At 61.9% G+C, this 27,638-nt stretch overlaps 1 protein-coding gene across 1 annotated transcript; it reads right to left on the bottom strand.

Annotated features, from left to right (window-relative positions):
- Positions 1-206: 206 nt before the first annotated feature.
- NOTCH3 (notch receptor 3) lies at positions 207-26,165 on the bottom strand. The gene is made up of 33 exons (XM_051837931.2): positions 25,996-26,165; positions 23,512-23,590; positions 20,452-20,594; positions 20,024-20,362; positions 19,782-19,904; positions 19,448-19,681; positions 18,983-19,138; positions 18,712-18,897; positions 18,195-18,308; positions 17,942-18,055; positions 17,208-17,441; positions 16,995-17,105; positions 16,564-16,756; positions 16,287-16,438; positions 15,957-16,070; positions 15,468-15,626; positions 14,662-14,887; positions 14,295-14,496; positions 14,000-14,147; positions 13,558-13,742; positions 13,219-13,351; positions 12,876-13,136; positions 12,681-12,799; positions 11,857-12,425; positions 10,402-10,737; positions 9,691-9,845; positions 8,707-8,929; positions 8,257-8,341; positions 6,835-6,997; positions 5,602-5,906; positions 4,873-5,020; positions 3,259-3,356; positions 207-2,354 (listed from the first exon to the last, which is right to left on the bottom strand). The coding sequence occupies exons 1-33, from the start codon at positions 26,123-26,125 to the stop codon at positions 1,293-1,295; spliced, it is 6,999 nt and encodes a 2,332-aa protein (XP_051693891.2). The 5' UTR covers positions 26,126-26,165; the 3' UTR covers positions 207-1,292.
- Positions 26,166-27,638: the final 1,473 nt, after the last annotated feature.

Below are 27,638 nucleotides of genomic sequence, written 5' to 3'. Positions count from 1 at the left end.
TACCTGCTACACCACAGTGTCGGCCCCGAAAGAAAGACATTTCTTGAATGAAGGAATATGATTGGCTCACTGTAAGTCAGGTGACCACCCCTGATCCAACAAGTGGAGTCACGTGACAAAAATGGAATCCTGAATGGCAGGCAAACTCAAGGTAGCCCCATCACCACCATCTCTCCCCGTCTTGCCTAGACACAGACCAGTGACACTGAGTGTTAACTATTCCTTTATTAGGTGTTGAGGGAAGCGGGACTGTACAATGCAGGGTCTGGGAATTCAGCTATGCAGGGATTGTGACCAGAAGCCATATTATAAAAATAGTCTAAGCATACATCAATGCTGTCTTGAAGCTGGACCACATCCCAGAAGGAGGAAGTGACGTCAGGCAGCTCCTCCCCTTCCTGCAGTCCCATATTTATAAGGAGGCAAAATGAAATGCACACACCTTCCCCCCCAGCTCCCATTCCCCCCCAGCTGTCCCCTAACTGCCACCCCGGGGTTCCCAAAGGGAGGAGAGGGCCCAGGCTTTGAGAGGTGGGGGTGGAGGCCAGGAGGCGGACTCTGGGGCCATTAGAACCCTTCCTTCAAGGTTACAGAACAAATCTCATCTGGAATGCAGTGAAGTGAGGGAGGTGGGGTAGGGAGGGGTGGGCTCCCAAGTCTCCCCTGGCCCCTGGCCCCCAGAGGGTGCGCCCAAGAGTGCCTACTTGGTACACACTAGGGCGTCGTGTACTCAGTACACGGGACCCCAGTCCTGCCTGTGTACTCAGTACACCGAATCCAGCTTGGCCGAATGGGCCCACAAACTCAGCCCCATGGGGGCACTTGGGGGGTGCAGGGATTTGCCCCCCGGGGCGGAGAGAGAAGGGAGGGACTATCTCCATATATATATTTTGTAAAAAATAATAATAATAATAAGTTTGTTTAAATGAATTTTGTTTCTATACAAAATGTAAAAAAAAAAAGAAATAAAGAAAGAAAAATAATAATAATTCACTCGTGCCCGAGTATGAGGAAACAACATAGGGTGAGAAAGAGTGGGGGAGGGGAAGGGAGGCGAGGGAGGGGGGAGGAGGGAGGAGGGAGGCGGTCCCAGACTTATCCCAAGACTGAGAGGGTAGGAGGTCATCCCACCCTTTATAAATAAGGAAGACTGGAGCCCTGGGCTGGTGACCCATGGTGGTCACACAGCAAGGCAGGGGAGGGTAGGTGCAGAGAGAGAAAAGGGGAGGGGAGAGGAGTCGGGATGGGGTGTCTCTCCGGCCCCCCCAAGATTCCAAGCACGCAGGAGCATCTCAGGCCAACACCTGCCTCTTGGGAGTGACCTCCGGCTGGGGCCCCAGCTGGGTCTGGGCCTGAGCAAGGGAGCCAGGGACAGACAAAGGGTGCGGCTGGGCAGGCAGCGCCCCGGCAGCCGTGGCCGTGGCCGTGGCCCCAGCAGCGGTGGCCGGGCTGGGTGTGGATTCGGACCAGTCCGAGAGAGAAGGGGGTGAGGGGCTGGCCCACTGTTCAGGGGACTCGGGGGATGGGGTCAGGTAAGGGTGCTCGCTGGGGACCCGCAGGAAGCGGGCCTTGGGGGGGCTGCCATGGGCCCCAGGAGCTGGGTACTCCTCACCATGCCCTGGGGCCGCCAGGTAGGGCGGGGGCCGCTCCTGGGGGGAGACTGGGGTCCCAGGGTTGAGCAGCTGGGGTCCCGGTGCCAGGGGGAGCAGAAACGAGGGACCCGGCGGGGCCGGTGGGGGCAGCCGGGCCCAGTCGAGGGGCACAGCCACAGGGTTCAGCAGGCCGAGGCTGAGCACACAGCCCCCAGGGGGCTGGCGCCCCAGAGGACCTGCCCGGCCTGCACCCCCAAGCTGTGCCAGGGACACCGCGGTAGCCGCAGCTGCCGCATAGGGCCCCTCGAGGGGAAAGGCCCCTGGGGATGCAGGGGGCCCCCCGAAGGGCCGCGGGGAGTCCAGTGAGTCCACAGGGGACAGCGTGACCGAGCTCTCAGCCAGGGGCCCTGGGCAGGCCAGGGTGAGCTTCTTGCCCCGCCCCCGGGCACCCTGCGCCCCCAGCCCTGCCTTTCCTGGAGGCCTCCGGCTCTTCTTGGCCCCCGACTGCGTGGCCTTGAGGCCCGGGAGGAAGGCCCCGGGTGGGCAGAGCAGGGGCCCCAGACCATGGGGGCCCGGGGGACTGCGGGGCCCGCTGGGCTGGTCCAGCAAGCGCACAATGTCCTGGTGCAACCTCTCCTGGGCCACGTCCCGCGGTAGCCGATCCAGGTGGTCTGTGATCTCGCGGTTGGCGAAGTGGTCCAGGAGCAGTTTGGCGGCCTCATAGCTGCCCTCGCGAGCAGCCAGGAACAGCGGGGTCTCCTCCTGGGGGATGGGGGAGACAGGCAGGACCCACAGAGGTCAAGATCAGCAAGATGACCTCCAGTAGCCTGGGGGTAGAGTGGGGAGGGAACCTCAGAGCTGAGAGTTTGCTGGGATATGCTACACCCCCTAAAGGCGCATGTGTTAAAAGCTTCATTTCCTGGGGTCCACGCTGTGGCACAGCGGGTTAAAGCCCCAGCCTGCAGCACCAGCATCCCATCTGAATACCGGTTCGAAGCCCAGCTGCTCCACTTCCAATACAGCTCCCTTCTAACGTGCCTGGGAAAGCAGTGGAAGATGGCCCAAGTGCTGGGGCCCCTGCACCCACGTGGGAGACCCGAAAGAAGCTCCAGGCTCCTGGCTTTGGATCAGCCCAGCTCTGGTCATTGCAGCCATTTAGGGAGTGAACCAGCAGGTGGAAGATCTCTCTCTCTCTAACTCTGCTTCTAAAGTAAATCAATGAATTTTTTAAAAAAAACATCCTCAATGAATAAAATCCTGAAATCTTACGTAAGGACAGAACCTGTCTCTGAGCCCCTCTGAGTTTCTTTTTCCCATCTGTAAAACAGGATGATGTAATATAATCTTGGGAGGGTTTTTAAGCTACAGTCACAACAGTGAGAATCCACTAAGCACTTAAACCCATGAACTCACCAGGGCTGCTGTTACTCCCCCACTTCTCAGATGAGAAAACTGAGATTCAGGGGAGTTAAGCAACTTGCCCAGGTCACACAGCAATGGCCAGAAATTCCATTACTCCCTGATTCACTGTTGGAGCCCCTGAGCCCCAAATCCAACCCCTGAAAGTAGGATGAATACCCCTACCAAGCTCACTGCACCTGCTCTCTGCCCCATCTGGGGGCTACACCGACCCCGGCCCCCAGCCAGGTCCAAGGCCAGAGCTCACCTTGCTATCCTGCATGTCCTTGTTGGCTCCATTTTTGAGAAGGGCCAGGGTCGCTTCTACGTTGTTCACAGCGGCAGCCCAGTGTAAAGCCGATTTCCCTGGGGGTGCAGAAGGAGGTCAGACCCAGGGCCAGACTCACGTCCGGCCGCCCCCATGGTAGCAGCCGTGGGGGTCAGGAGGATGAGCTTAGGTCAGGGGGCAGGATTGCCCTGAAGATCTGAGCACCTGTGTTTGGGTGCGGGTGTGTGTAAGTCTGTGCAATGCATCTCCCTGTCCACAGGGGGGCACTGTGTGGCTCTCCTTCTGTTGGACCTAGCACCGTCTGGTCCAATGCAGGAGGTAACAATCGCATGTGTGACTCTTCAGACTTAAACCAAGCAAAATTAAAAAAAAAAAAAAAAGTATCGCCAAGAACCATCTTCTCGGGTTCTGCTGCGGTGCAGCAGGTTAAGCTGCCCTTTGCAATACTGGCTTCTCCATTGGAAGTGCAGATTCAAGTCCCTGCTGCTCTGCTCCTGATCCACAGCAGGGGATGGCTCAAGTGGGCTCAAGTGCTTGGACCTCTGACACCCACTGTGGGAGACCCAGAGAGAGCTCCTGTCTCCTGGCTCCAGCCTAGCCCAGTCTCAGCTGATGCAGGTAGCTGGGGAGTGAGCCAGTGGATGCATCCTTCCTCTCTCTCTCTCTCTCTCTCTCACTCATTTTGGTGCAAAAAAAATTTTTTTTGAGGAGCTGGCACTGTGACACAGCAGGTTAAGCCATGGCCTGCAGTCCCATATGGGACCTTCCGTATGGGTACTGGTTAGAGTCCCAGCTGCTCTGCTTGTGGCCACTTGGGGAGTGAACCAGCAGGTGCAAGATCTCTCTCTCTCCCTTTCTCTCTCTCTCTCTCTCTCTTTCTCTGTAACTCTGCCTCTCAAATAAATAAATAAACAATTCAAAAGAAATTTTTTGAGGGCCAGCTCTGTGGTTCACTTGGTTAATCCTTTACCTGTGGTGCCGGCATCCCATATGGGCACCGGGTTCTAGTCCCGGTTGCTCCTCTTCCAGTCCAGCTCTCTGCTGTGGCCCAGGAAGGCAGTGGAGGATGGCCCAAGTGCTTGGGCCCTGCACCCGCATGGGGGACCAGGAGGAAGCACCTGGCTCCTGGCTTCGGATCAGCGTGGTGCGCCAGCCATGGCTGCCATTTAGGGGGTGAACCAATGGAAGGAAGACCTTTCTCTCTCACTCTCTCTCTCTCTCACTGTCTAACTCTGCCTGTCAAATAAAAAAATTTTTTTGAAATCCATACAAGCAAGGGGGTCTTCAAATAATCCAAGGAAAATGCATATTATGAAAAGACTATACGTGGATTGTATTTTTTTTTTTTTCCTGCAAAGTGCCCTGGGACGATCAGGCAGGTTTGCGCAGTTACTGCGACGGTCCAGCAGGTGGCAGCAGAGCGGAAAGCACGCGGAAAGGAAGGGCGCCTGCTCCAGATTCGGTTTGCAGCTAAGTCCTGGCGAGGTGCGCACGGAGCTTCCGTGACTGGGGTGAGTTCACACACACACAGGACGGTGGTAAGTGCCCACGTGACCCCTTCCCTCTCCGCCCCCCACTGCATCGGCAGCCTACCGAGTTCGTCCACGGCGTTGACGTCAGCGTGGCTGGCAATGAGCTCCTCGACCATGCCTTCCACCGCCAGGCGGGCCGCCAGGATCAGCGCCGTGGAGCCGTCCGCCATGCGGGCATCCAGGTCTGTGGAGCGGTTCCGGATGAGAATCTGAGAGAGAGGGGATACATCAGAGGAGACCAGTGCAGGCAGCAGCTTGAAGCCAACACCGCCGCCACCACCACCACCACCACCCCGCAGCCCCCCGGGGGAAGTCTCCAACCACCACCGCCCACCCGAGCCTCTTGGGTTTGCTGACGACGGGGTCACAGCCCAATACACCCATGGCAGGGATGGGGGTGGGGGCCAGCATTGCAGCGCCGTGGGTTAAGCTGCCACCTGCAACGCTAGCATCCCTGTTCCAGTCCCGCCGCTCCACTTCTGACCCAGCTCCCTGCTAATGCTCCTGGGAAAGCAGCAGAGGCTCACCCAGTGCCTGGGCCCCTGCCACCCACTTAGAAGACCCAGATGGAGATCTAGGCTCCTGGCTGCAACCTTGCCAAAAAAAAAAAAAAAATGCATTGCATCTGCCTAACCTACCAAAACATCTCCGTTTAGCCCAGCCTACCTTAAACACCGAGCATGTAAAAATGTCTTCTCAGAGACAAAACCAGAGCTCCAATTCCAGTGCAACCCGACGCCCACCCCGAGGTTCCACACACCGCAGCCCAGGGCTGTCAGGTCTGTCTCACCTGGAACACGCCCTGGGCATCGGCGGTGACAGCTGTGTGCAGGGGTGTGCGACCAGAGTGGTCCTGGGCATTGGTGTCGGCTCCGGCATCCAGCAGCCGCTTGGCCGCGTCAGCCCGGGCGTAGCGGGCAGCCAGGTGCAGGGCAGTTTCGCCTGTGCGGTCAGTCCGGGCCCCAAGCTGTGCCCCCTGGCAAATGAGGTCTGAGATGATGCTGGCTGACGTGTCTTCAGCCTCGTCCTCCTCGGTGGGCATGGGCTCCAGGGCCCCTCCACAGAACGAAGCCAGCATGAGCGGGGTGAAGCCATCTGAGGGTCAAGAGACAGTGTGTCACAAGAACATGGTGTGGGGGGGCCTTTCCAGAGAGTATTAGAAAGAGCACCATCCAAGGGGCCGGCATCGTGGCATGGCAGCTTAAGCCACTGCCTGTGTCACCAGCATCCCATAGGGGTGCCAGTTCGAGTCCCGGCTGCTCCATTTGCAATCCAGTTCCCTGCTAGTGGCCTGGGAAAGCAGTAGAAGATGGCCCAAGTCCTTAGGCCCCTCCACCCATGTGGGAGACCCGGAAGATCCTGGCTCCTGGTTTCGGATTGGCTCAGCTCCAGCCGTTGTGGCCATCTGAGGAGTGAATCAGTGGATGGAAGACCTCTCTCTCTCTCTCTCTCTCTCCCTCTCTCCCTCTCTCCCTCTCTCTCTCTCTCCCTCTCTCCCTCCCTCTCTCTCTCTCCCTCTCTCCCTCCCTCTCACTCTGCCTCTCAAATAAATAAATAAATCTTTAAAGAAAATAAAAGCAAAGCACAGCTAAGGGGTGTTAGAGCCTGAATCCTGGCAAAAGATGGATCCACTCTGGATACCCCGCTCTGCTGCAGTCAGCAGGGAGCATTTTCCCTGGTTCTGCTCATGGGAGCCACCACCAGCACCCCAATTCCTCACCCTCAAGTGCCTCCCTAGGGGCACTAGGGCTAGGCAAGTGCACATGGAATCGGTCAATCTGCATATTCCAACCCCCCGGCCACACCAATTGGCTCAAAGATGCACATGTGACTCGATGTCCAATCAGAATGCACCCTGGGACTTTGGCAGGTACAGCTAGGCAGGAGGTTGAAGAAGGCTGGAGCTAAGAAGCACGAGAGTGGCAGACAGAATCCTGGAGGCAGGTGTGTTCCCATGCCCTCTCCAGCTACACAAACGCAGACGTAACAATGCACAAGTGGGCCAGGGGAAGGGGCACCTTACCTGGGCCACGCACGTTGACATCCATGCCGTCAGTATCCGCGTCGCCCTGGGGGGGTGTGAGCGCCATGGCTGGGGCCACGCGGATGTCAGCGGCCACCAGGTGGTGTTGGGTCCACTGGCGGCAATCCACAGCTTCCTCGGCCCCCATGCCCGGCTCCTCCACCTGTGGGGACAGGGACCCGGGTTCTCAGGCCTTACCCTTGGGATGTGGGAGAGACACAATCAGGTCGGGGCTGGGTTTTCACTGGGCTCCTCACATGGACACCACACACAGCCCTGCACATTCATCAGTAGTCTGTTTGATAGGGGCCAGCACTATGTGGAGCAGGTAAAGCCATTGCCTGTAGCATCCTGTGTGGGCGCCAGTTCAAGTCCTGGCTGCTCCACTTCCGATCCAGCTCTCTGCTATGGCCTGGGAAAGCTGCGGAAAATGGCCCAAGTGCTTGGGCTCCTGCACCTGCTTGGGAGACCTGGAAGAATCTCTGGGCTCCTGGCTCCAGCCTGGCCCAGCCCCACCCATTGTGGCCATTTGGGGAGTGAACCAGTGGGTGGAAGATATCTCTCTCTCTCCTTTTCTTTTTTTAAAAAAATTAGTGGTAGAAAAAAAATGGGGCAGGGGAAGGGAGGTCCTTTCAGAATCACTATTAATCTGGGAAAGGCATATAGATGGGTCAGGAGGAAGGAGAGAAAGGGGACAGGGCCCAGGCTCCCGCAGTCCCCAAGTCACCTGGAGGAGCAGGTGTTTGGCCTGGTAGTTAAGATGCCCAGGTACCACATCCGAGTACCTCTGCCTCTCAATACCAGCTTCCAGCTAACCCACACCTAGGAGTGTGGCCCTCAAGGAATTGGTTCCTGCCACCTTGGTGGGACTCCTGGATGGAGTTCTCAGCTCACAGTTTGGGATAAGCCCAGTCCAACTGCAGGCATTTAGGAACTGAATCAGTGAATCCAGGCTCACTGCTGCCTCTCTGCCTCTCTGTCTCCCTCCCTCCCTCCCTCTCATAAATTTTTACAAGGAATATTACATAGTAGGAATATTTCACATTTCATCCAACTCATGTCCAAGTACAGGAATCAGAATGCTATAGTGTGATATTTGGGTCCTGGGCTTTTGGGAGAGTGACCCACCAGATCTAATACCTCTCTCTCTCTCTCTCTCTCTCTCTCTCTCTCTCTCCTCCCCCCTCCTACACACACACACACACAATAGAAAGAAAGTACAGCCTGGGAATCCCCCCTGGGAAGACCCCAAGGGGAGGGGCCCAGGTGACAAATCGCTCCCCTCCCTCCAAAGTCACACCAAGGAGAAAAGGAGGTGACTTGTCTTCTGGAGCCAGGGAGGTGGGAGATTAGAGACGCCCCGTGGGCCCCATCACTGGCCATCAGAGGCCCACCCAGAACCCTGAGGGCAGAGGGCAGCACCTTCAGTCGCTTGGCCTCCGGGCACTCTGTGTCCATCCAGTCTGTGGCCACCTCCCCCATCAGACTCTCACCCTTGGCCATGTTCCTGTGTGGACAATGGGAAGGCAGGGATGTGAGAAGGGACGCGGGAGACTGGGGTCAGAGCAGAGGTCCTAGGGGTGAAGGGCAGGGGGCAGGGGGCAGGGGTTAATCGGGCGAGGTGGCGAGACCGGGTCCAGTGACAAGGGGCTGGGGGCGTGGCCGTGTGATGGGGGCCTAGGGAGATGGTCAGGGCCGTGGCCAAGCGTGAGGTCAGGGGTCGGGGTCACGGGGCAGGTTAAATGCAGGGTCCTTGAGGGCACAGGTCCACACCATCAAGGCAGGGACCGAGAGTCTGGGTGAGCGGGGCTCAGAGTCAAGGTCGCGAAGGCAGGGCCCCTATGGTCAGGACGGGGCGGGCAGGGTGCTCACTTCATGCCCAGCGCGTCCTGGCCCACGGGCTCCCGCCGGCCCTTGTGGCCACCGGCCACGTCCTTGTGCAGAGCGAAGCCCTCGGGGAACCAGAGGGTGCTGTGCTCGCGTTTGCGCCGCGCCACCATGACGCCCAGGACGAGGATGAGCAGCAGGAAGACGGCGCCCGCCGCCAGCAGCGGCAGCAGCGGCAAGCTCGGCTCCGGGGGCTCCAGCGGCTCCCCTGCGGGAGGGGCGGGGCTTCAGCCGAGGGCTGGGCCCCGAGGGTGGGGCTCCAAAGGAGGGGAGGGGCTCCAGCTGAGGGGCAGGGCTCCAACCAAAGGGCAGGGCTCCAACCAAGAGGCGGGTCACAAGCCATGGGGCGGGACTTCAGCCACTGGGCGTGGAACTCAGCCGAGGGCGGGGCCCCGAGGGGTGGGGCTCCAAAGGAGGGGAGGGGCTCCAGCTGAGGGGCGGGGCTTCAGCCGAGGGCAGGGCCCCAAGGGGTGGGGCTCCAAAGGAGGGGAGGGGCTCCAGCTGAGGGGCAGGGCTCCAACCAAGGGGCAGGGCTTCGACCAAGAGGCGGGTCACAAGCCATGGGGCGGGACTTCAGCCACTGGGTGTGGAACTCAGCTGAGGGACGGGGCTTTGCAGCCGAGGGGGCGGAGCTCCAACCAAGGGGAGGAGATTCAGCTGTGGGACCCTACTTCATACATAGGGTGGGGGGCTCAGCCAAGGGGCGGGGATTCAACTGTGGGCCAGGCTTCAGCAGTGGAGTGGGGCTTCAGCCACGGGGCGGAGCTCACGACATGGGGCGGGGCTCCAGCCGGGGAGCCAGGATTCAGCCATGAGTCAGGGCTTCAGCCCTAGGGTGGAATCTGAGCAAGGGCTCAGTCTCGGGGCGGGGCTTAGTTTGTGGGCGGGGCTTCTATGGAACAAGGCCCCGCCCCCTCGCCTCCCATCCGCCCTTCCCCGCCCCGCCCCGGCCGGTCCCCCAGGCCGCACCCCGCACATCCCGCAGCGGGTACGGGAAGTCCAAGCGCTCCACCGCAGACAGCGCTCCCAGGTAGTCGGCGGCGCTCTGTGCATCGGGGAAGCAGTGGTCATTCTCGGGCGACTGCAGGCAGAGCCGGTTGTCAATCTCCAGCATCACTACAGAGCTGGCGGGGACAGAGCAGGGGAGGGGTGGGACGGAGGGCTGGAGGGTCGCCTGGGCACCCCCCAAGCACCGAGCCGCATCCGCCATCCCCGCCCCCAGGCCTAGCCTTAAATCCGATGCGCACTGCTCTTGCGTCACCGTCACCGTCTTGGTCACTTTCCCAACCCCCACCCCCATTGCCTGGGCTGGAGGGTGCCGCTGTGCCCTTTAACACGGGGCACTACCAATTATCACCACCAAGGGGCAGCACCACCGGAGTTCAAACGCCTTCTCCCCCCCATGCGTTGCCAGGGACGCGTCGCTAAGGCCTTCAGTCCAGCTTTGAATCCGATGCACACTGCTCTCTCATCCCAGTCTTGGTCACTTTCCCCACCCCCACCCCCCACTGCCCGGGATGGGAGGCGCTGCTGCGCCCTTTAACACGGGGCACTACCAGTTCTCACCACCAGGGGCAGCACCACCAGGGTTCAAACGCCTCCCCCAGCCCCACCTCCACGCATCGCCAGGGACGCGTCGCCAAGGCCGAACCCTACCCGCGTCCCGGGTCACTCACTCACCCGATCACCTCCGGCGCCAGCTCGCGCCGGGCCCGGGCCTCGGAGGCCACGCTGCCGGGCCGGTGGTAAGGGAAGATCATGGCCTGGCCGCGCGCGTCCAGGCGGAAACGCAGCGAGGTGCGCAGGATGGCGCTGAGCCGCTGCAGGAAGTCGGCGCCGGAGCGCAGCAGCTCCTCGGGGGGCAGCAGCACGGTGAGCACCAGCACGCCGCGGGCCAGCAGCGCCGGCACCTCGCGCGCGCAGTCCAGCCCGTCCCAGCCGCACTCCTCGGTGTTGCAGCCCTGGTCACAGCGGCCGTCGGCGAAGTGGTCGGCGCAGTATTTCTCGTACACGGGGCTGGGTGGGTGGGACGGGGTGCAAGAGAGAGAGAAGGGCGGGGAGGGGGCCGGGGTCAGGGCTTGCACGCAGCGGCTCGGAGCGGGCCACTCTCAGGCTCACTCCAAGCTGAGCACCCTTTATCCAACCAATAAAAAGACCGCTTGGGACCACGAGTGCTTCCGATTCCACGGGCACAAGCAGCCCCTGGAAAGCCAGCCTTCCCCACACACCTGTGCACCTGTGCACCTCCCTAGCCTACAGATCATTGCAGACTTAACAGAAGAGAGGCGCGGCGGGTTAAAGCCCTGGCCTGCAGTACCGGCAATCCATGTGGGCACCGGTTGAAGTCCCCTGCTGCTCCACTTCCAACCTAGGTCCCTGCTAATGCGCCTGGGAAGGCAGCAGGTGATGGTCCAATTGTTTGGTCCCTCCCACCCGCAGGGGAGACCCGGATGGAGCTCCTGGCTCCAGGCTTCCATCTGATGGAGCCCCATCTGATGTGGACATTTAGGGAGTGAACCAGCAGATGGAAGATCTCTCTCTCTCTCTAACTCTGACTTTCAAATCAATATCAAATCAATCAATAAATCTTAAAAAAAATTTTTGGAAATCCATGCATGTATTTTTTTTCATAATATACGTTTTTCAGGGACTTTCTGAAGATCCCTCCTGTGTACGGATTTGAAAATGTCTTGCAGCAACATAAACATATCTTTCAATTCCACTTTCCACAAACTTCCAGAAGTCCCTGGGGCACAGCTTTCCAACGTCTCACCAGTAAAAGCCAAACAGAAGCACAAACAAGGCAGCATGGAATTGCAATGCTAAGCAGGAAAATAAGCGAGCGGCATTGCTTAGGAGGACCTCAGGTTTGGGCTGAGGAGGAGGAGGGGAGAGTTATCCAGGTGGTGGGAGCTGCCAGTGCAAAGGCCCTGGGGCACGAGCCGGCCTGGGGTACAGGAGGACCAGCAGAGAGGCTAGGAGGCTGGAGCAGATTGAGTGACAGGCGCCTGGGTGGGGAGATAAAGGCAGGGGGAGGTAGACAAGAGGTCAGGGTGGCAGGTGGAGGGCAGAGGCTGGACGGGTCAAGACAGGGCGCATGTGCACGCACAAACGGACGGGGCGCGCGAGGCTCACTTGCAGGTGCGCTCGCGGCCGCCCGCGTGGCAGTCGAAGTTGTCGTAGAGGCAGGCGGGCGAGCTGCAGGCCGGGTCGCAGCGGCTGTTGTTGAAGAGGCGCCAGCACTGCAGCGCCTCGCACTGCCGCCAGGGGTCGCCCACGCTGAGCGAGCAGTCGCCGCCGTCCCAGCCGCAGCCCGGGCTGTTGCACTCCCGGTCGCAGCGCTGGTCCCCGCGTTTGGCCTGGCAGGCGGCGCGCGGGCACCGCGGCTCCTCCGCCGCCGCCTCGGGCGCCGCCGCGGGCGCCTCGCAGCGCGGCCCGTCCCAGCCAGGGGCGCACGCGCAGCGGAAGAAGGGCGCCAGCGGCGCGGGCCGGCAGGTGCCGCCATGGAGGCAAGGGGCAGCAGCGCAGCTGGCGTTGGCGGCCCCTGGGGGCGGCCCCCGGGCGCCGCGGCAGGAGGATCCCGGGAGTCCTGGGGGGCAGGCGCAGCGCGGGCCGCGGGCCGTCTGCTGGCAGGGGACACCCGCCGGACACTGCAGCTCCCGGCAAGAACTAGCCATCCACTCACAGCGAGGGCCCCAGAAAGGCTGGGGTTGAGCCGGGGTAGGGGGGAGAGAGAAATCGAGGGGGGTGGGGGGAGAAAGAGAGAGAGGTGGGATCAAGACCCGGGCGAGGCGGACCCCCACCTGCTCCACTTTCAGGGTAAGCCCCGCCTTCCCAGAAAGCCACGCCTCCAACCCCAACCTCACCCACCCCTCCCAAGCCTCCAGGTAACCTCAGAGCCCCCTCTTATTTTGTTCCCCCCAAAGCCACACCTCCCTCCTGAGGCCACACCCACCTACCTGCAGGCAGTGGCAGGTGAAACTGAGACCTCCCCCAGGGCCGGGGCTGGGCCGGCACTGTCCTCCGTGCTGACACGGCTGGGACTCGCAGGGAGACAGCACAGTCTGACAGCGGGGACCTGAGACAAACACGGGCAGGTGCATCAGCCAGCGTGGAGGCAATGGCCATGGCCCCCCCTTCCTCCCTGTGCCTACCTGTGAAGCCGGGGTGACAAAGACAGTGGAAGTGGCCCCCTGGGTCCTGCAGGCAGTCCCGGGTGTGTGCCGCGTGGCAAGCACCAGGCCGGCACTCGTTGATGTCGGCTTCGCAGTGCAGACCGGTGTAACCTGGGGGACAGCTACAGCGGAAGCCGCCCACCAGATCCACACAGGTCCCATTGTGCAGGCACCGGGGCCCGGCGTCGTCAGAGGGAGGGCCCGGGCCACAGTCGTCCTCATCAATCTCACAGAGCACGCCTGAGGGCAGGCAGGAGGGGAGCTGGAGTTAAGGCACGGCATGGCGGGGGAGGGCGGGAGGAGGGTGGGAGGGGGGCCATACCCAGAGTGCCAGGAGGGCAGGAGCAGAGATAACGGGCCACCAGGTCTATGCACGAGCCGCCGTGCTGGCAAGGCTGGGAGGCACACTCGTCCACATCATCCTGGCATTTGTCACCAGTGTAGCCAGCTGGACACTGCAAGGGGGACAAGAGGGAGGGGATGCTCTCAGCTCTGAGAAACCCAGACATGCCCAGACCCAGCAGGACCATACAGAGAAACCCAATGCAAAGGACACACGCGCACACGCACACACAGGCATGCAAATGCCCCCAAGGCTCGAAACACCCAGAGCTGCAGAAGCCAAGGCAGAGACAGTCACACCTCCAGCCCCGCCCCTTACCTCACACACATAGCCGCCCATGTAGCCGCGGCAGGTGGCCCCGTGCTGACACGGCTGGGCCCCGCAGGGGTCCACCTCCTGCTCACAGTGACTGCCTGTGCGGCCCTCGGGGCACAGGCAGAAGTGTGAGTTGTCCTCGCTCACACACTGCCCGCCCCCCTGGCACAGCTGATCCAAGGGCACCCCTGGGAAGAAGAAGAGTGGCGTTGGGCACAGTGGGGTGGCTCCCCCTGCAGGCGCAGTCCCCAGGGGCTCCTCCGACACACCCCAGAGTGGCCACCCCCTATTCCCACAGCTGGTCCACAGCTGTGCCTCCAATGATCCTGGTGACACGGGCACCCTCCACCCGCCACCCACTACACCCACCTGCTCTGCGCACCTTCCTTGGACCCACACCTACAGGAGATCTGGGCCCACACCTGACCCCGTGCCCCCTCCTCACCCATCTGGGCTGCAGCCTCTTTGCAAGGTAGACTTCGCACATCACAGAAGCGGCCACTCCACCCAGGCGGACAAAGGCAATAAGCTCCAGTCTGGACACAGCGACCCTCATTCTGACACAGCCCACGGCTGCACCAATCCACTGGAGTCTGGAGGAGGAAAGGGTTTCAGCGTCAGAGCTGGGGGCAGGGGTGGAGGAGGGGAGACATGGAAACCGTGCCCAGGGCCTCCCCTCCTCCCCCTCCCCGCACCAAGAACACCCTCCAGACCCCTCCCCTGACCCCGGCCCCGCCCACCTGGCACTGGCTACCCGTGAAGCCCTCTGGACAGGTGCAGCGGAAGCCGGGGTGGGCAGCGCTGCACACACCCCCATGCAGGCAGGGCCGCGAGAGGCAGGGGTCGGCCTCATGTTGGCAGTGGGCACCAGTGTAGCCCGGGCGGCACAGACAGCTGAAAGAGTTCACGCCATCCACGCAGGTGCCACCGTTGAAACAGGAGCTGGCAGGTGAAGAGGGAGGGGGGTCAAGCTCCGCCACACCCCTTGCAGGGCACGCCCTTCCTCGGAGGTCCTGTATTTCAGAGCTAAAGAGGGATCGCCGAGCCTCCGCCATCACACACCCCCCAGCCCTCCATCCCAGGTGCAGGCCACGCCCCCCCACACACCTGGGGCTGCAGTCAGGCAGATCCTTCTCGCAATGCAAGCCTCCATAGCCCAGTGGGCAGGTGCAAGTGAAGGAAGCCACGTGGTCAGTGCAGGTGCCTGGGCCACAAGGGCTGCTCAGACACTCATCCACGTCCCGGGCACAGCGTGGACCGGTGAACCCAGGCAGGCAGGAGCAGGAGAAAGAGCCCGTGCCATCCTGACAGGAGCCGCCATTCAGACAGGGGTCTGGGGTGAGATGGGAGAGAGGGTTTAATCTCTTGCCTGGTTCCCCCAGCAGCCCAGTCTGACCCTCCCCTTGGCCCTGTTATGTCAGTTCAAGCGGGAGCAGGCACAGTGGGTCAGGGAGCATATTCTACTCCGCTCTGTGGTCTCAGCCCTTCCATGATCCAGAAACCTCAGTAATGTGGAAGCGGAGGTTATTGGGAGAACCAAAATGTCCCCACTTCCTTCCCATCCAGCTCTCGGCTAATGCACCTGGGAAGGCAGTGGAAGATGTCTCAAGTGCTTGGGTCCTTGCACCCATGAGGGAGACCTAGAGGAAGCTCCTGGCTCCTGGCTTCAGCCTGGCCCAGCCCTGGCTGTTGCAGTCATTTGAGGGGGTAAACAAGCGAATGAAAGATCTCCCTCTCTCTCTCTCTCCCTCCCTCCTTCTCTCTCTGTATCTTTGCCTTTTAAATAAGTTTTTAAAATATTAAATTTTTTTTTCAACACACTGTGCCAAGCATATAACACAGGCTGGATAGATATGCCTGCTAAGAAGCACCACACACACACACACACACACACACAGCTCCAGGACACTCACTGGGGTCACAGTCATTGATGTCCTGGTCACAGGAAGGGCCAGTGTACCCCCCATGGCAGGTACAACTGAAACTCCCCATCAGGTTGGTGCAGGTACCGTGGGGGCCACAGGGTGAGGGACCACCAGCACACTCGTCCACATCCTGTTGGCATCGTGGGCCTGCAGTGGAGACCAAGGTAACACCTAGGGTTAGGAGGGTGCAGGGCAGGGTCTGAGGGTACCCGGGGCTCAGGGAGAATGCACAGGCTGAGAGAGGGAAAGGCGAAAACAAGCAGCTCTACGATCAGTAGAGGACTCCCTTGAGCCCAAGTCCCAGCATCCTCTTCCCCCAGTCATGAGCTCCTAGTGTGTGTGTCCAGCTCCACCCTCTATCAGAAGGAAGCTCCTTTCAAAGGCAGAGCTGGGATTCAGCCCCCCTTTCGGGCCCCAGGGTGCAAAGAGGTGAAGAAGAGGAAGAGGAGGAAGAGGAGGAGGAGGAAGCAGGTGTACCTTGCCAGCCAGCGGAGCAAGAACAGACCGGCATCTGTCCCGGGCCAGACTCACAGTGGCCACCGTGCTCACAGGGGTTCGGGGTGCAGGGGGACAGCAGCTCACATTGACGGCCTGTGTGGGGTAGGTGGAATGAAGTGGTCTTGAAGGGGGCTTCCCATTCCCAGCTGCCCCCACTCCAGCTCACACACACACACAGGGGTCCCCATCCTGACACCCATCCCCCAAGCTCCTGGGGAGAAAGAGAAAAGGCAAAACAGAGGCCAGTGTCCAGTGGAGAGGAACTGAGGGCTGTGGGTGCCTGAGGAGGGAAGAGAGACACAGACACACCCTGGACACCAGGCGGACAGGTGCAGCGGAAGCCCGATCCATCACTGGTGCAGGTGCCGCCGGCCCGGCAGGGCTGGGATTCGCAGGCGTCCCGATTCAGGCTCTGGCTGCACCGGGGACCACTCCAGCCAGGCTCACACACACAGCGGAACCTGGTAGGGTTGGAAGTCAGGGGTAGCAGATGTACCAGAGAGGCAGTGGGGGAAGGGCGGGAGGGGAGGGGGACAGGGAGGCGAGATGGGACAGGGAGGCTCAGGGGTTGGGGAGGGGGCCTCACCCGCCAGGTGCATCATGGCAGATTCCGTGACTGCAGGGCTCATGGGCACAGGGGTGGGTCGGGGGGAGGCAGAGAGGGGGCAAGGAGCCAGGTGGGCAGAGGCATCGAAAGCCATTTTCTCCATCCACGCAAGAGCCTCCCTCGCCACAGGGGTTGGACGCACATTCGTTGATCTCCACGTTGCAAAGGGGCCCTAGGGAGGTAAGTCCAGGTGGCAGAGGCAATGGGGAAGGGACCACCTCACCCCCTACATGTGGCACAGCCCAGAATCAAGGCCAGCCTCGTTCTCGCAGGGGGAAAACAACCTCGGGTCAGTGAGAAAGAGCGCAGAATAGACCAAGAGAGGGGCCCAAGACCCAGGCCACAGAGGCAGGTGGACTGCACCTACGCCCCTGCAAGGACTCCCTTTCCCCCGGCCAGCTCGTGCCTACCTGTGAAGCCAGGCTGGCAGACACAGTCATAGCGGTTGATGCCATCTCGGCAGACACCAAAGGTGCAGGGGTTGCTGGCACAATCATCTATGTTCACCTCACAGTTCAGACCTGGGGGAGGGACACGTGGTGAGGAGCAGGGTTTCCAACGGATGCATGGCTCCGAAGCCCCTCCTCCGCCCCTCCAGGGGCAGCCCAGCCGCCAGCTCCCACCTGTGGTGCCAGGGGGACAGCGGCAGAGGTATTTGTCCACCAGGTCCAGGCACTTGCCCCCGTGGCGGCAGGGCTGGCTGCGGCACTCGTCCACCTGGCTCTCGCAGCGCGTGCCCGTGTAGCCCGGGGCGCAGGCGCAGGAGAAGCTGGCGATGCCATCAACGCAGCGCCCGTGGTGGCACGGGTCTGGAGAGCAGTCGTCCACGTTGCGTTCACACAGCGTGCCCTCGAAGCCTGAAAGGGGCGCTGAGGGTCAGGCTCCACACATCCGCGGAGGGCCCGCCCACAGATGGGGCCCCCGGCCCAGTCAGAGCTCAACTTTCCCTCAGGTACCGCCCACTGAGCCATCAGGAGGCGTGCTCAAGGCAGGCCCCGCCCCTCACCTCCTCTCCAACCACCTCCGAGCTCCAAGATTCTCTTGGCCCCGCCTTCAGCCCTGTTCTAACCCCGCCCTTAACTACAGCTGGGGGTGGGAGTGGGAGGTGCGCGCATAGGGAAGAAAGGATTGGACACGCCCCCTCCAGCTACCAGCCAACCCTGTACCCAGCCAGACCCTGTGGCCCCACCCCTTGCCTCATCTCATCCCTTGTCCATCATTGGCTCCACCCCTAGCAGTCCTTGCGCCTCCGTTGCTGCAGCCCCATCCCCAGGCTCTCCTCAAGTCTGTTATTGGTTCCTTCTGCTGCCAGCCCCGCCTCCCGGCAATAGTTGGGCTGTAATTGGCCCACGCTCACCCTCCGCGCAGTGGCACTCGTAGCCATCGGGCTGATCCACGCACTTGGCGCCATTGCGGCACGGCGTGCTGGCGCATTCGTCCACATCCAGCTGACACGTGGCCCCGCTGAAGCCTGCGTGGGGAGCGGGGTGAGCGTGACCCAGCCATCCCCTCTCGCCTGCCCTGCCTCACTCGCCTGAGCCCCATCTCCAGGACATGTGGTTGCTATTATGCGTTAGCCTGGGAGGGGTGGGCTGGGGTGGGGTCCTCACCTGAGGGGCAGGTGCAGCTGAAACCGTTGACTCGGTCTCTGCAGACGCCGCCGTTGACACACGGACTACTCTGACACTCATCAATGTCCACCTCGCAGAAGGTACCTGTGAAACCTAGGAGCCGGGAAAGAGTGGAAGGCGGTGGGGATGCTGCCTGGGCTGAGCGGGGTCGGGCTGGTGGCCTTGGCCTCGCTCTCAGTCCAATCTGACGTTCAGTCTTCAGCCACAGGTGGGACCCTCCTGGGACTCTAGGGGCGCCCTGCTGTCAAACCATCCCCAGCCTCAGAGCCCACCATAGCTTTAGGCCCATCTTCAAATCCCTCCCAGCCTTAAGCGCTAGACTGCAGGGTCCACGTCTCCCCAAAGTGAGCCCTAAGGCCCGGAGTCCACTCCTAGCCCCTCTGAGCTTCAACTGAGTCACTGACCAAGTCCCTGGCCTCACACTGGGTCCTGCCCTCACTACACAGCCCTACCCCCGGCCCCTCCTATCCCCGCCCTGGCCACGCCCACCACGCACCTGCCATGCAGATGCAGGTGAACTGGCCGATGCGGTCGAGGCACGTGGCCTGGTTACGGCAGGGTCCCGAGAGACACTCGTTGACGTCGGTCTCGCAGCGTGGCCCCGTGTAACCGCGGCCACACTGGCACAGGAACGAGCCCTGCGTGTTCACGCAGCGGCCCAGGTGCTCACACGGGTTGGCGCCTGGGGGAGGGGCACAGCAGGTGTGGGCGTGGCCAGCTGAGGCCCCCACCTCACCCCGTTTTCCCCAGCCGGTCCCAGCCCTCACCGATGGAGCACTCGTCCACGTCCTGGTCACAGGCCCCTCCCGTGAAACCGGGGGGACAGGTGCAGATGGCCCGGCCATTCACGGGGTTGGTGTCACAGATGGCATCCTCGTGACAAGGGTTGCTGACGCAGGCGTCATCCAGGTGACACAGAAGGCCTGGCAGGGGTACGCAGAAGTCAGAGGCAAACCTCAGCTCTGCCTGAGGTCCCTCAGCCCCTCGGATAGTTGTGTGTGTGTGTGTGTGTGTGTGTGTGTATTAATCTGCCGTGTATGGAATGGCTATTTTTTTTAACCTATTGCCAGCAGCTTCCCCTTCCAATGACTTTGCCCCAGATCCTCCTTCTAGGTTCACCCCTGACCCCAAATCCAGCTGCCAACCCACTCTTCCTAGATAAGCTATCTTTGCCTCACTCCAGAAGCTTCAACAGCGACCCCTGACTGGGTACCAGGAAAAGGGCCACTTACCAGTCTTGCCCATGGGGCAGGCACAGTAGAAGGAGGCCACACGGTCGTGACAGGTGGCCCCGTGAAAGCACACGGCCGTGGCGCAGTCATCAATGTTCTGACTGCAGCTCTCGCCCGTCCAGCCGTTGACACACACACAGCTGTGGCCCCCCAAGGTGTTGAAACAGGTGCCCCCATTGTGGCAAGCATTGGGCTGCAGCTGGCACTCGTCCACGTCCTCTGTGCAAAATTGCCCTGGGGGCACAGACACGAGTCTGCTCCAGCCACCTGACCTGACAGCCCAGCTCCGCCCCTCCTTCCCTGCCTCCTTCTCCCACCGAGCCCCAGCACCCACCTGTCCACTCAGGAGGGCATTGACAATTGTAGGTGTTAACACCATCCACGCATGTTCCCCCGTTGAGACACCGGTGTCCCGGGCAGTCATCCACATTCACTTCACAGTTCTGGCCCTCGAACCCTAAACCCAGGATAGGTGGCAGGGGACAAGGCTGGTGACAAACAAGCAGGTCTGGGGTCCCCACTACCACCACCACAGTGCCTACCCCGGCTGCCTCCCCCAGAACACAGCTTGCTCACCAGGGAGACAGGCGCAGTCATAAGTAAGATCGCCACTCTGCCGACAGGTGCCTCCATTGCGGCACGGCGACGGGGCACAGGGCACTGCGGGGATCTCACACAGCAGCCCCGTGTAGCCACCAGGGCACTGGCAGCGGAAGGAACCCGGTGTGTTGAGGCAGGTGCCCCCGTGGCGGCATGGCCCGCCCACCCGACACTCATCCACGTCGCTTCGGCAGCTGCGACCCTGGTAGCCCGGCGGGCAGGAGCACACAAAGCGCCCGTCGGACCCCACGGAGCAGCGGGCACCATGGGCACAGGGGCTGCTGAGGCAGGGGTCCGGCAGGGAGCAGTCCGGGCCTGGAGGAGACCCCGGGGAAGAGAGTGAGTTTGCGACTAACCACACCCCAGCCTGCCATGCTCTGCCCCTCCACCCCTCCCCGTCTCACCTCGGAACCCACGGGGGCACCGGCAGGAGAATCTGGCAGCGCCAGCCACCACGGAGCTCTGGCAGACCCCACGCCCAGCACAGGGGCCCGAGTGGCAGGGGTCTTCCAGCTGGCACCGCTCACCCACCCAGCCTGGTGGGCACCTGTGGGCAGAGGTGATGAATGGGCTGATGGGGCAGCACGAAGAGACAGACAACAGACATGCTGGGAACACACAGGCAGACGGGCCAGCACACACACTGGGCCACTCACGCCATACGTGTTAACTAAGCAGCTACCACATGCTACCGCAACAGGAAGACAACAACCAACACAAGGGGTCCTTACCCTCCCGATCCTCACAGCCAGCTCAGGCAAAGAGAACACACACAAATAACAAGTTAATATACAACATGCCAGCAGGAGGGGAAAAGATCCACGAGGTGTGGGGCCAGAACCCCGTATGGGCAACGGTTAGAGTCCCAGCTGCTCTACTTCCAATCCAGCTCTCTGCTATGGCCTGGGAAAGCAGCGAAAAATAGCCCAAGTGGTTGGGTCCCTGCACCCACGTGGGAGACCCGGAAGAAGCTCCTGGCTCTTGGCTTTGGATTGGCTCATTGTGGCCATCTGGGGAGTGACCCAAGAGATGGAAGACCTCTCTCTCTCTCTCTTTCTCTCTCTCTTTCTCTCTCTGCCTCTGCCTTTCAAATAAATAAATAAATAAATAAATAAATAAATAAATAAATCTGTTTTAAAAACCAGTTTTTGCAGACAGAATTAATTGAAGGATATCCAGATGTTACCATCCCAGCTTATCTAGGAGGGTTCTAAATGCAATGACAGATGTCCTTTATAAGGGAGAGAGAAAAGAGAGAAGGCCACATGGAGACAGAAGCAGGGGATGGAGTGAGGCAGCCATTAGTCAAGGAGTGTTTGGAGCTGCTGGAAGTTGGAGGAGGCAATGAAGTTTGCCTCTTGGGGCAGGGGGATGGAGGGGAGCACCTTAACCTGACTTGCAGCCTCCCAAACTGAGAGAGGTTCTATTCCTGTGGTTTCAAGCCAGCCTGTTGGTGGGGACTTGGTATAGGAGCCACAGCGGGGTGTGTGGGGAGTGGAGATACACAGGGTAAGGACAATCGAATGATACAAAGAGAGGCCGTGAGTATGCCACAGATTGAGGGAGGTACAGGGAAGGGCGTTCCAGAAAGGGGGAACAGCAAGCAGTGGGAAAAGTAGTCTCAACTCCAGGAGACACCCAGGGAACACCCAGACGGGCAGAGAAACCAGAAACCAACAAAAGGAGGGCCAGCTGGACGCCTGGGCTTGGCGAGCGGCGCAGCCTCCCACGCAGATGCGGGCCACTGTCCCTCAGCCGCAGCCTGCACCCCTGGCCCCCGGGCCTCTGCGCACACCCAGGCGTGGGGGGCTGAGGTTTGGAGCAGGCACCAAGGTTGGTGCCCTCTTGTGTGTCTGTGGGGGGGGGGCGGTCTTTCAGCCCGCAGTGCTCTTCCCCAACCCCCACCCCCAAACCCACGGCAGGGAAATGCAAACTGGCACGAAGCTGGTTTTAAGACGAAACCTCCGCGGGGCACAGGGGCGGGGAGTCAGCCGCCAAAGGGTCCAAGCCCCGCCCCCGATGAGGTCAGCACCCACCCCTCGCTCCCGTACCCCCCCTCTCCCGGCTTGCCCCAGACGCCAGGGACTCAACTCGGAGCAGCTGACTCAGTCCTTAGAGTCACCCACAAGGTCCCCCACCCCACCCCACCCCCGCCACCTAGGTCTCCAGCGGAGCAAGTCGGGGCACGGCAGGCAGGGCGCAGCTCCCAGCCCCCCTCCCCAAAAAGCCCCAAAGGGAGTGTGAGCACGGCGGTCACGATCGCGCGCCGGGAGGGGGCGCCGCGGAGCGAAGGGTCCCGGAGCCAGGCAGGGCGCGGCCCGGGCGGCCCCTCCCGGCGCCCCGGGCGGGTTCCCACGCTCCGCGCCCCGCGCCCCCCCGCCGACCGGTCGGGCCGGTTCCAGCCCCAGCCCGCGCCCCGCCCCACGGCCCGAGCTTTGGGGGAGATGGAGACGGGGGAGGAGGTGGGGTGTGTGTGTGTGTGTGCGCGCGCGGACTTGCGGGGGAGGAAGGCCAAAGGAAATGGGGACCAGTGCTGGGGAGCCTATTTTTTGGGGGGGCGTTCGAGACTTGGGCGGATCCCCGATGGGAGGCACCCTTTGGAGCATCTCAGAAAGACCTAGGGGTAGCAGAGACATGGAAGGAGATCCGGAGGTTGAGGAGGTAGGGGGGAGGGGGGACCTGTAGGGAGTGGTTCCCACAACCCAGCTCTGGAGACTGAGCCCGCTCCACTCCCGGGGATCCGGGCTCCGGGCGGCAGTGCGCGCCGGTGATTCACCTGTCGAGGGGGCGGGGCAGCCGCGGGCGCATTCACCTGTCGGCTGGCTTCCAGGCGTGGACTTCCACTGCGCAAGCGCCCGGACCACAGCGTCTCAGCCTCCCCCAGAGTGGCTCCGAGTGAAGCCCCAGCCCTACCCCATCGCAGAGCCGCCCCCCCACACACACACATCCCCAGCCACAAACCCTGAGGAAAAGCTGCCATTTCGCAGTTGGTGCGGTTCAGAGAGGAATTGACTCCATCACCCTACGTCACAGGGAACCCTACTGTAGCAATGTCTAAATGTGAACACTGAGGGAATGTGTGAGGGTGTCCTCCACATTGCCCTTGGTCCCTGGATATAGTTAAACTGAGTAATACCTGCCTCCAACACACAGGGCTTCGGGAGGCTGTGTAAAACGCTGGCCTAACTGGACCCATTTCCTGGATGAGAACACTGAACCGTGCTAAGCCTTTAATTCCTAGCTCCCACCCCTCCCTCCCCGCCCCCACCATGACGCAGGACTTGAATCCCGGCCAGGCCACACTCCGGAGCCCCTGCTGGCATTCCCGATGGGAGAAACATGAGACTACCCCAAGCCACACACATGTAAGGAAGTGGTGGAGGCGTCGTGGTGGACACAGGGCATATGAAGACAAACCACCTCCCCACGCAGGGCCCGCGGATGGCACAGAGCCAGGCACTCACAGGCAGGCAGCCTCCCGGGAGGGCAGCTGGGTGCACCGACCTCCATTTGCACAAGGGCTTCCGTCCAGGCAAGGGGGGGCTGCAGGAGGGGAGAGGCGAAGGAAGGGGGGAGAGGTGGGGGTCAGCAGGGTGCCCAGGACCCCTCCCCTACACCCAGCAGCAGACCCCCTCCATCCCTCCACCAGGCAACAGCTGCAATGGGCTGGGGGTGTCCCTGTGGGTGTAGGAAGGCCCCCCATCCAAGGTTCCCACGGCCCCCCGCCCCAGCCCCAGCTGTTGGGGCAGCAGCTGTCTTTGCCAGCTCCAGCCCTGGGAACCACAAGGCAGGGGTAGGCAGGCAGGAGGAGGGGCTGACTTGTGCCAGATGTGGGGGCTCAGGAAGCTGCCAGAATTTAGGATGTACAGGAACGGAACAGGAAGTGCGGGTGGCACTGTGGCTACAAGCCCCGGCAGGGGGAAAGGGGGAGGGGACGCAGACCACAGCAGAGGGACCACGGCAGGCAGCCACGTGTGGGTTCAGACACTCCACAGCAGGCAATATTAGGAGCTGCCCTGTCCAGCATCCCCCAGCCCCTAAACCTGTGTCCCTGTAGGGTGTGGCCTAGTTTAACTGTCCTGCCAGACAGGTCAAGGGTGTGGCGCGTGTGTTCATGGACCTGGCCATGTGTGTGTGTGTCTGTGCATGTGTCTGCGTGTGCGTGTCTGCATGTGTGCATCTGCATGTGCATGCATGTGTGTGTGTGTGCACGTGTGTGTCCAAGCGAGAGCTGGAAAGCCAGAGGAACTGGGAACAAATATCAGACATCAGAGAAGAAACCAGACCAGGTAGACAAAGAGAACGATCGAGAATGGATCAAATAGCCCGTGTCCACTTCCTCTTGGGACAAACTGGCTGGACACGGAACTCACACTGTAGGCTGCAAGACTTCCTGTGCATGGGCTCCTTGGTCAGCCTGTGTGTGGACATGGACGTGCATTTGTCCTATCCTTGCGCAGAAACATGGGAGTCAGCTCATGTGTGTCCACGTTGGGGGGGGGTGTACACGTGTGTGCAAATGACATCTGCCCAGGCAGGCAGCTTCCGAGTGGTGTGTGTGTGTGTGTGTGTGTGTGTGTGAAACATGGATCGGGCATACAGTTGTGTGTGCATGCGTGAATGCACTGGTTGTGCCCGTTCTATACCAGGCAGCTGGTTGTGGGTCCATCCTTGAACCTATGCCTGGATGTGTCTGAGTGTGAGCAGGCCGGGCGCATGGACACGTGGGAGCCCCGTGGTCTGGGTGTCTCAGGGACCAGCTCCTAATGCTGGATCTGCTGCGTGCGTGCACGTTTGCATCGCAGTGTGTGTGTGTGTGTGTGTGTGTGTGTCCCAGAGCTGTGTGACAGGCCATGTGTGTGCTTAGTCCTGCGGGGGCAGCTGCTCCTGCCCGGTCCTGCCCCGTTGGGCCCTGGGGCTGGGAAAGGAACTCCAATTCTTCCCCAAAACCCCGACCCGGGGGAGCACCCACCCCACAGCAGCGCCCCCAGACCCCCTCGGCCCACGGCCCTCCCCCGTCGACCAGGCCTCCCGTGACAGGGGGCGCCCCCGCTGCCGCTGCTCGGCCCGGCCGCGGGTCCCGCTTTGTCTGGCAAAGAAAGCGCGAGGCCGGCCGAGGGGGAGGGGGTGTCTAGACGGCGCGGCCATTGTCCCGAGCAGGGGGAGGGGAGAGAGCAGGGGAGGAGGAGGAGGAGGAGGAGGAGGGGCCGGGGCCCCCGGCCCGGCTGGGAAGGGGGCGCCAGAGCCAGAGCTGAGCACGTGGACTCGCGCCCCTTCCCCTCCCCGCGCAGGGGCGGGGTCCCGGGGCTGCCGACTCCCCACGGCCAGAGGCAGCAGCCGGGCTCCGCGAGCGCGCGCGCGCACACACACACGCACCAGCGCGCGGGGAGGGGGCGCAGGCGCCGCTGGGGGCTCCAGCTCCCGATCCGGCTCCGGGTCTTGCGGAGCTCCGGCCTGGGAAGTTTTTCCCGAGTTTCGGGCTCTGAGAACTTCGCGCCCCCCTCCCAGCCCCCCGCCCCCCCGCCCGGCCCTGGCCGCCCCGGGATGTCTGCTGGGGCTGGGGTGAGGAAGGACCAGTGCTTTTGTGCGAGGGGTCCCCGGCCGAGCCCATCCAAACCTCCCCCCAAGACTTCGGTCGGGCGTGGGATGGGGGCGACCCCGGCTCCTGGGTCTACCCGACCAGTCTCGGACTCCTGGGCCCCCTGATCTCCTGCCCCGACCGCTCCAGGGTCCCCGTTCCTTAGGCCTCTGGGACCCTGGTGCTCCCATTCCGAGTCGCTGCGCCCCCCGGGACTGGCATGCGCTCCCCTGGCTCGCGCACCTCTGCCCCAGCCTTGGAGCCCACGACCCCCCCCCCACCTCCCACCCCACCACCACCACCACCCTTGACTTAGCGGGGAGGGGTTCTATACTCCCCACCCCCGCCCCGATCCCGCCGGCCCCCTCACCTGCAGCCCCCGGCCCCGCTAGCAGCAGCAGCAGCAGGGGCAGCGCCCGCACGGGCGGCGGTGGCGGTGGCGGGGACGTCGGGCGGCGGCGGCGCCGGCGGCGGCGGCCGCCCCGGGCCCCCGGCCCCATGGCTGCCGGCCGCGACCCTCCCTCCTCCCTCCTCCCTCCTTCCCCGGGCCGCGGGCGCGTCCCGGGCCAGCCTCCGCGCCGCCAACTTCGCCGAAGTGAGGCTGCCCGGCCGCCCCGCCCCCAGCCCTCGGCGGCTCGCCCCGCCCCGGGGCCGGCCCTGCGCGCCCCCGCCCCGCCTGGTTCCCGGGGGCGGATTGAAGTGGCGAGGGGGGTCTCTGCCCATCGTGCACCCGCGCGAGCCCGTGACTGCAGACCCTCCGAAACACGAGCCGGCCTGGCGGTGAGCTGTGGGCCCACCCCTCACTGCGCTTATGCCCCCCTCCCCCACACACCGGTGCTTGCCAGAGCCCGGGATGCGGGGGTGGAGGAGACGGAGACACCCACAGACCCTGGACCCTAAGACCAGGCTGGTGTCTTGAACGCACAGCCACGGGCACAGCGAGGCGAACGCGTGCACGGAGTTCCCTCGAGACTCTCAGCTCCCAAACCCAACTCTGAAAAGGACGCCCAGCCCTCACGCACGCTCCCCTGCATTCCGTGCGAGTGCACACACACGCACACACACACGCACACCCCTCCCAAGCAGCTCCCTCCCCTCCCCCAACCTCAGAGGTCCAGCCTGGTCCCCCATACCCCACGCAGCTTTGTCGCTGGATTCAACACCCAAGACCAGCCCCGCAGCCCGCTCTGCCTCAGTGGCAAGAATGGGGTCCTTAGGAAAGCCCCCCTCCAAGCCCAGCCTGGGAAAGAAGAGCCAGGTACAGACTCCCCCCACCCCACCCCCAGCCACGCGGCGAGCGCCCGCCCCCGCCCAGCGCTGAGCATGCAGGGCAGGGAGAGCCCCAGGCACCTGCCCGGCTAGGGCAGGGCACACCCAGGGCTGGAGGATGCTTTACTTGGGAAGAAATTTATTTGTTGGTGCATGTATCCAACAAGCGTGGATGAAGCTGCCACTCAGTTCTAGGGGACTGTGGGTGCCAGGGGTCCCAGCAGAGGAAGGAGCAGAGTCCTTGGCCAAGGGGCAGGCTAGGAGTCAGGAGGAGAAAAGAGAGAGGCCAAGTTGACCCCAGAGGAGTCTGGTCTGGTGATGGGTCTGATAAGAGCCAGGACTGGGTTGGCTGAGGCTCAGAGGTGAGGAGCCAGAGGAGCAGAGACAAAGAAACTCAAAGCCGGGGCTGAAATGTGTCAGAGCTGCTCAGATGGGAGAGAATCATGTGGACCTCCAGAAAATAACTTCTTTTTTTTTTTTTAAGATTAATTTTTTTGCTTATTTGAAAGGCAGAGTGATTAGAGAGAGAGAGAGAGAGAAACTTCCATCCGCTGATTCACTCCCCAGATGGCTGCAAGAGCCAAGGCTGGGCCAGGCAAAGCCAGGAGCCAGGAGCTCCATCCGGGTCTCCCAACATGGGTGGCAGGGGCCCAAGCAGTTGGGCCATCACTGCTGCTTTCCCAGGTGCATTAGCAGGGAGCTGGATCAGAAGTGGAGCAGCCAGGACTCGAACCAGCACCCATA

Source organism: Oryctolagus cuniculus, chromosome 16 (genome assembly GCF_964237555.1).
Source record: "Oryctolagus cuniculus chromosome 16, mOryCun1.1, whole genome shotgun sequence".
NCBI classification, from domain to species: domain Eukaryota; kingdom Metazoa; phylum Chordata; class Mammalia; order Lagomorpha; family Leporidae; genus Oryctolagus; species Oryctolagus cuniculus.
The sequence above is the reverse complement of the archived record's forward strand: the minus strand, read 5'-3'. Positions and strand labels throughout refer to the sequence as shown.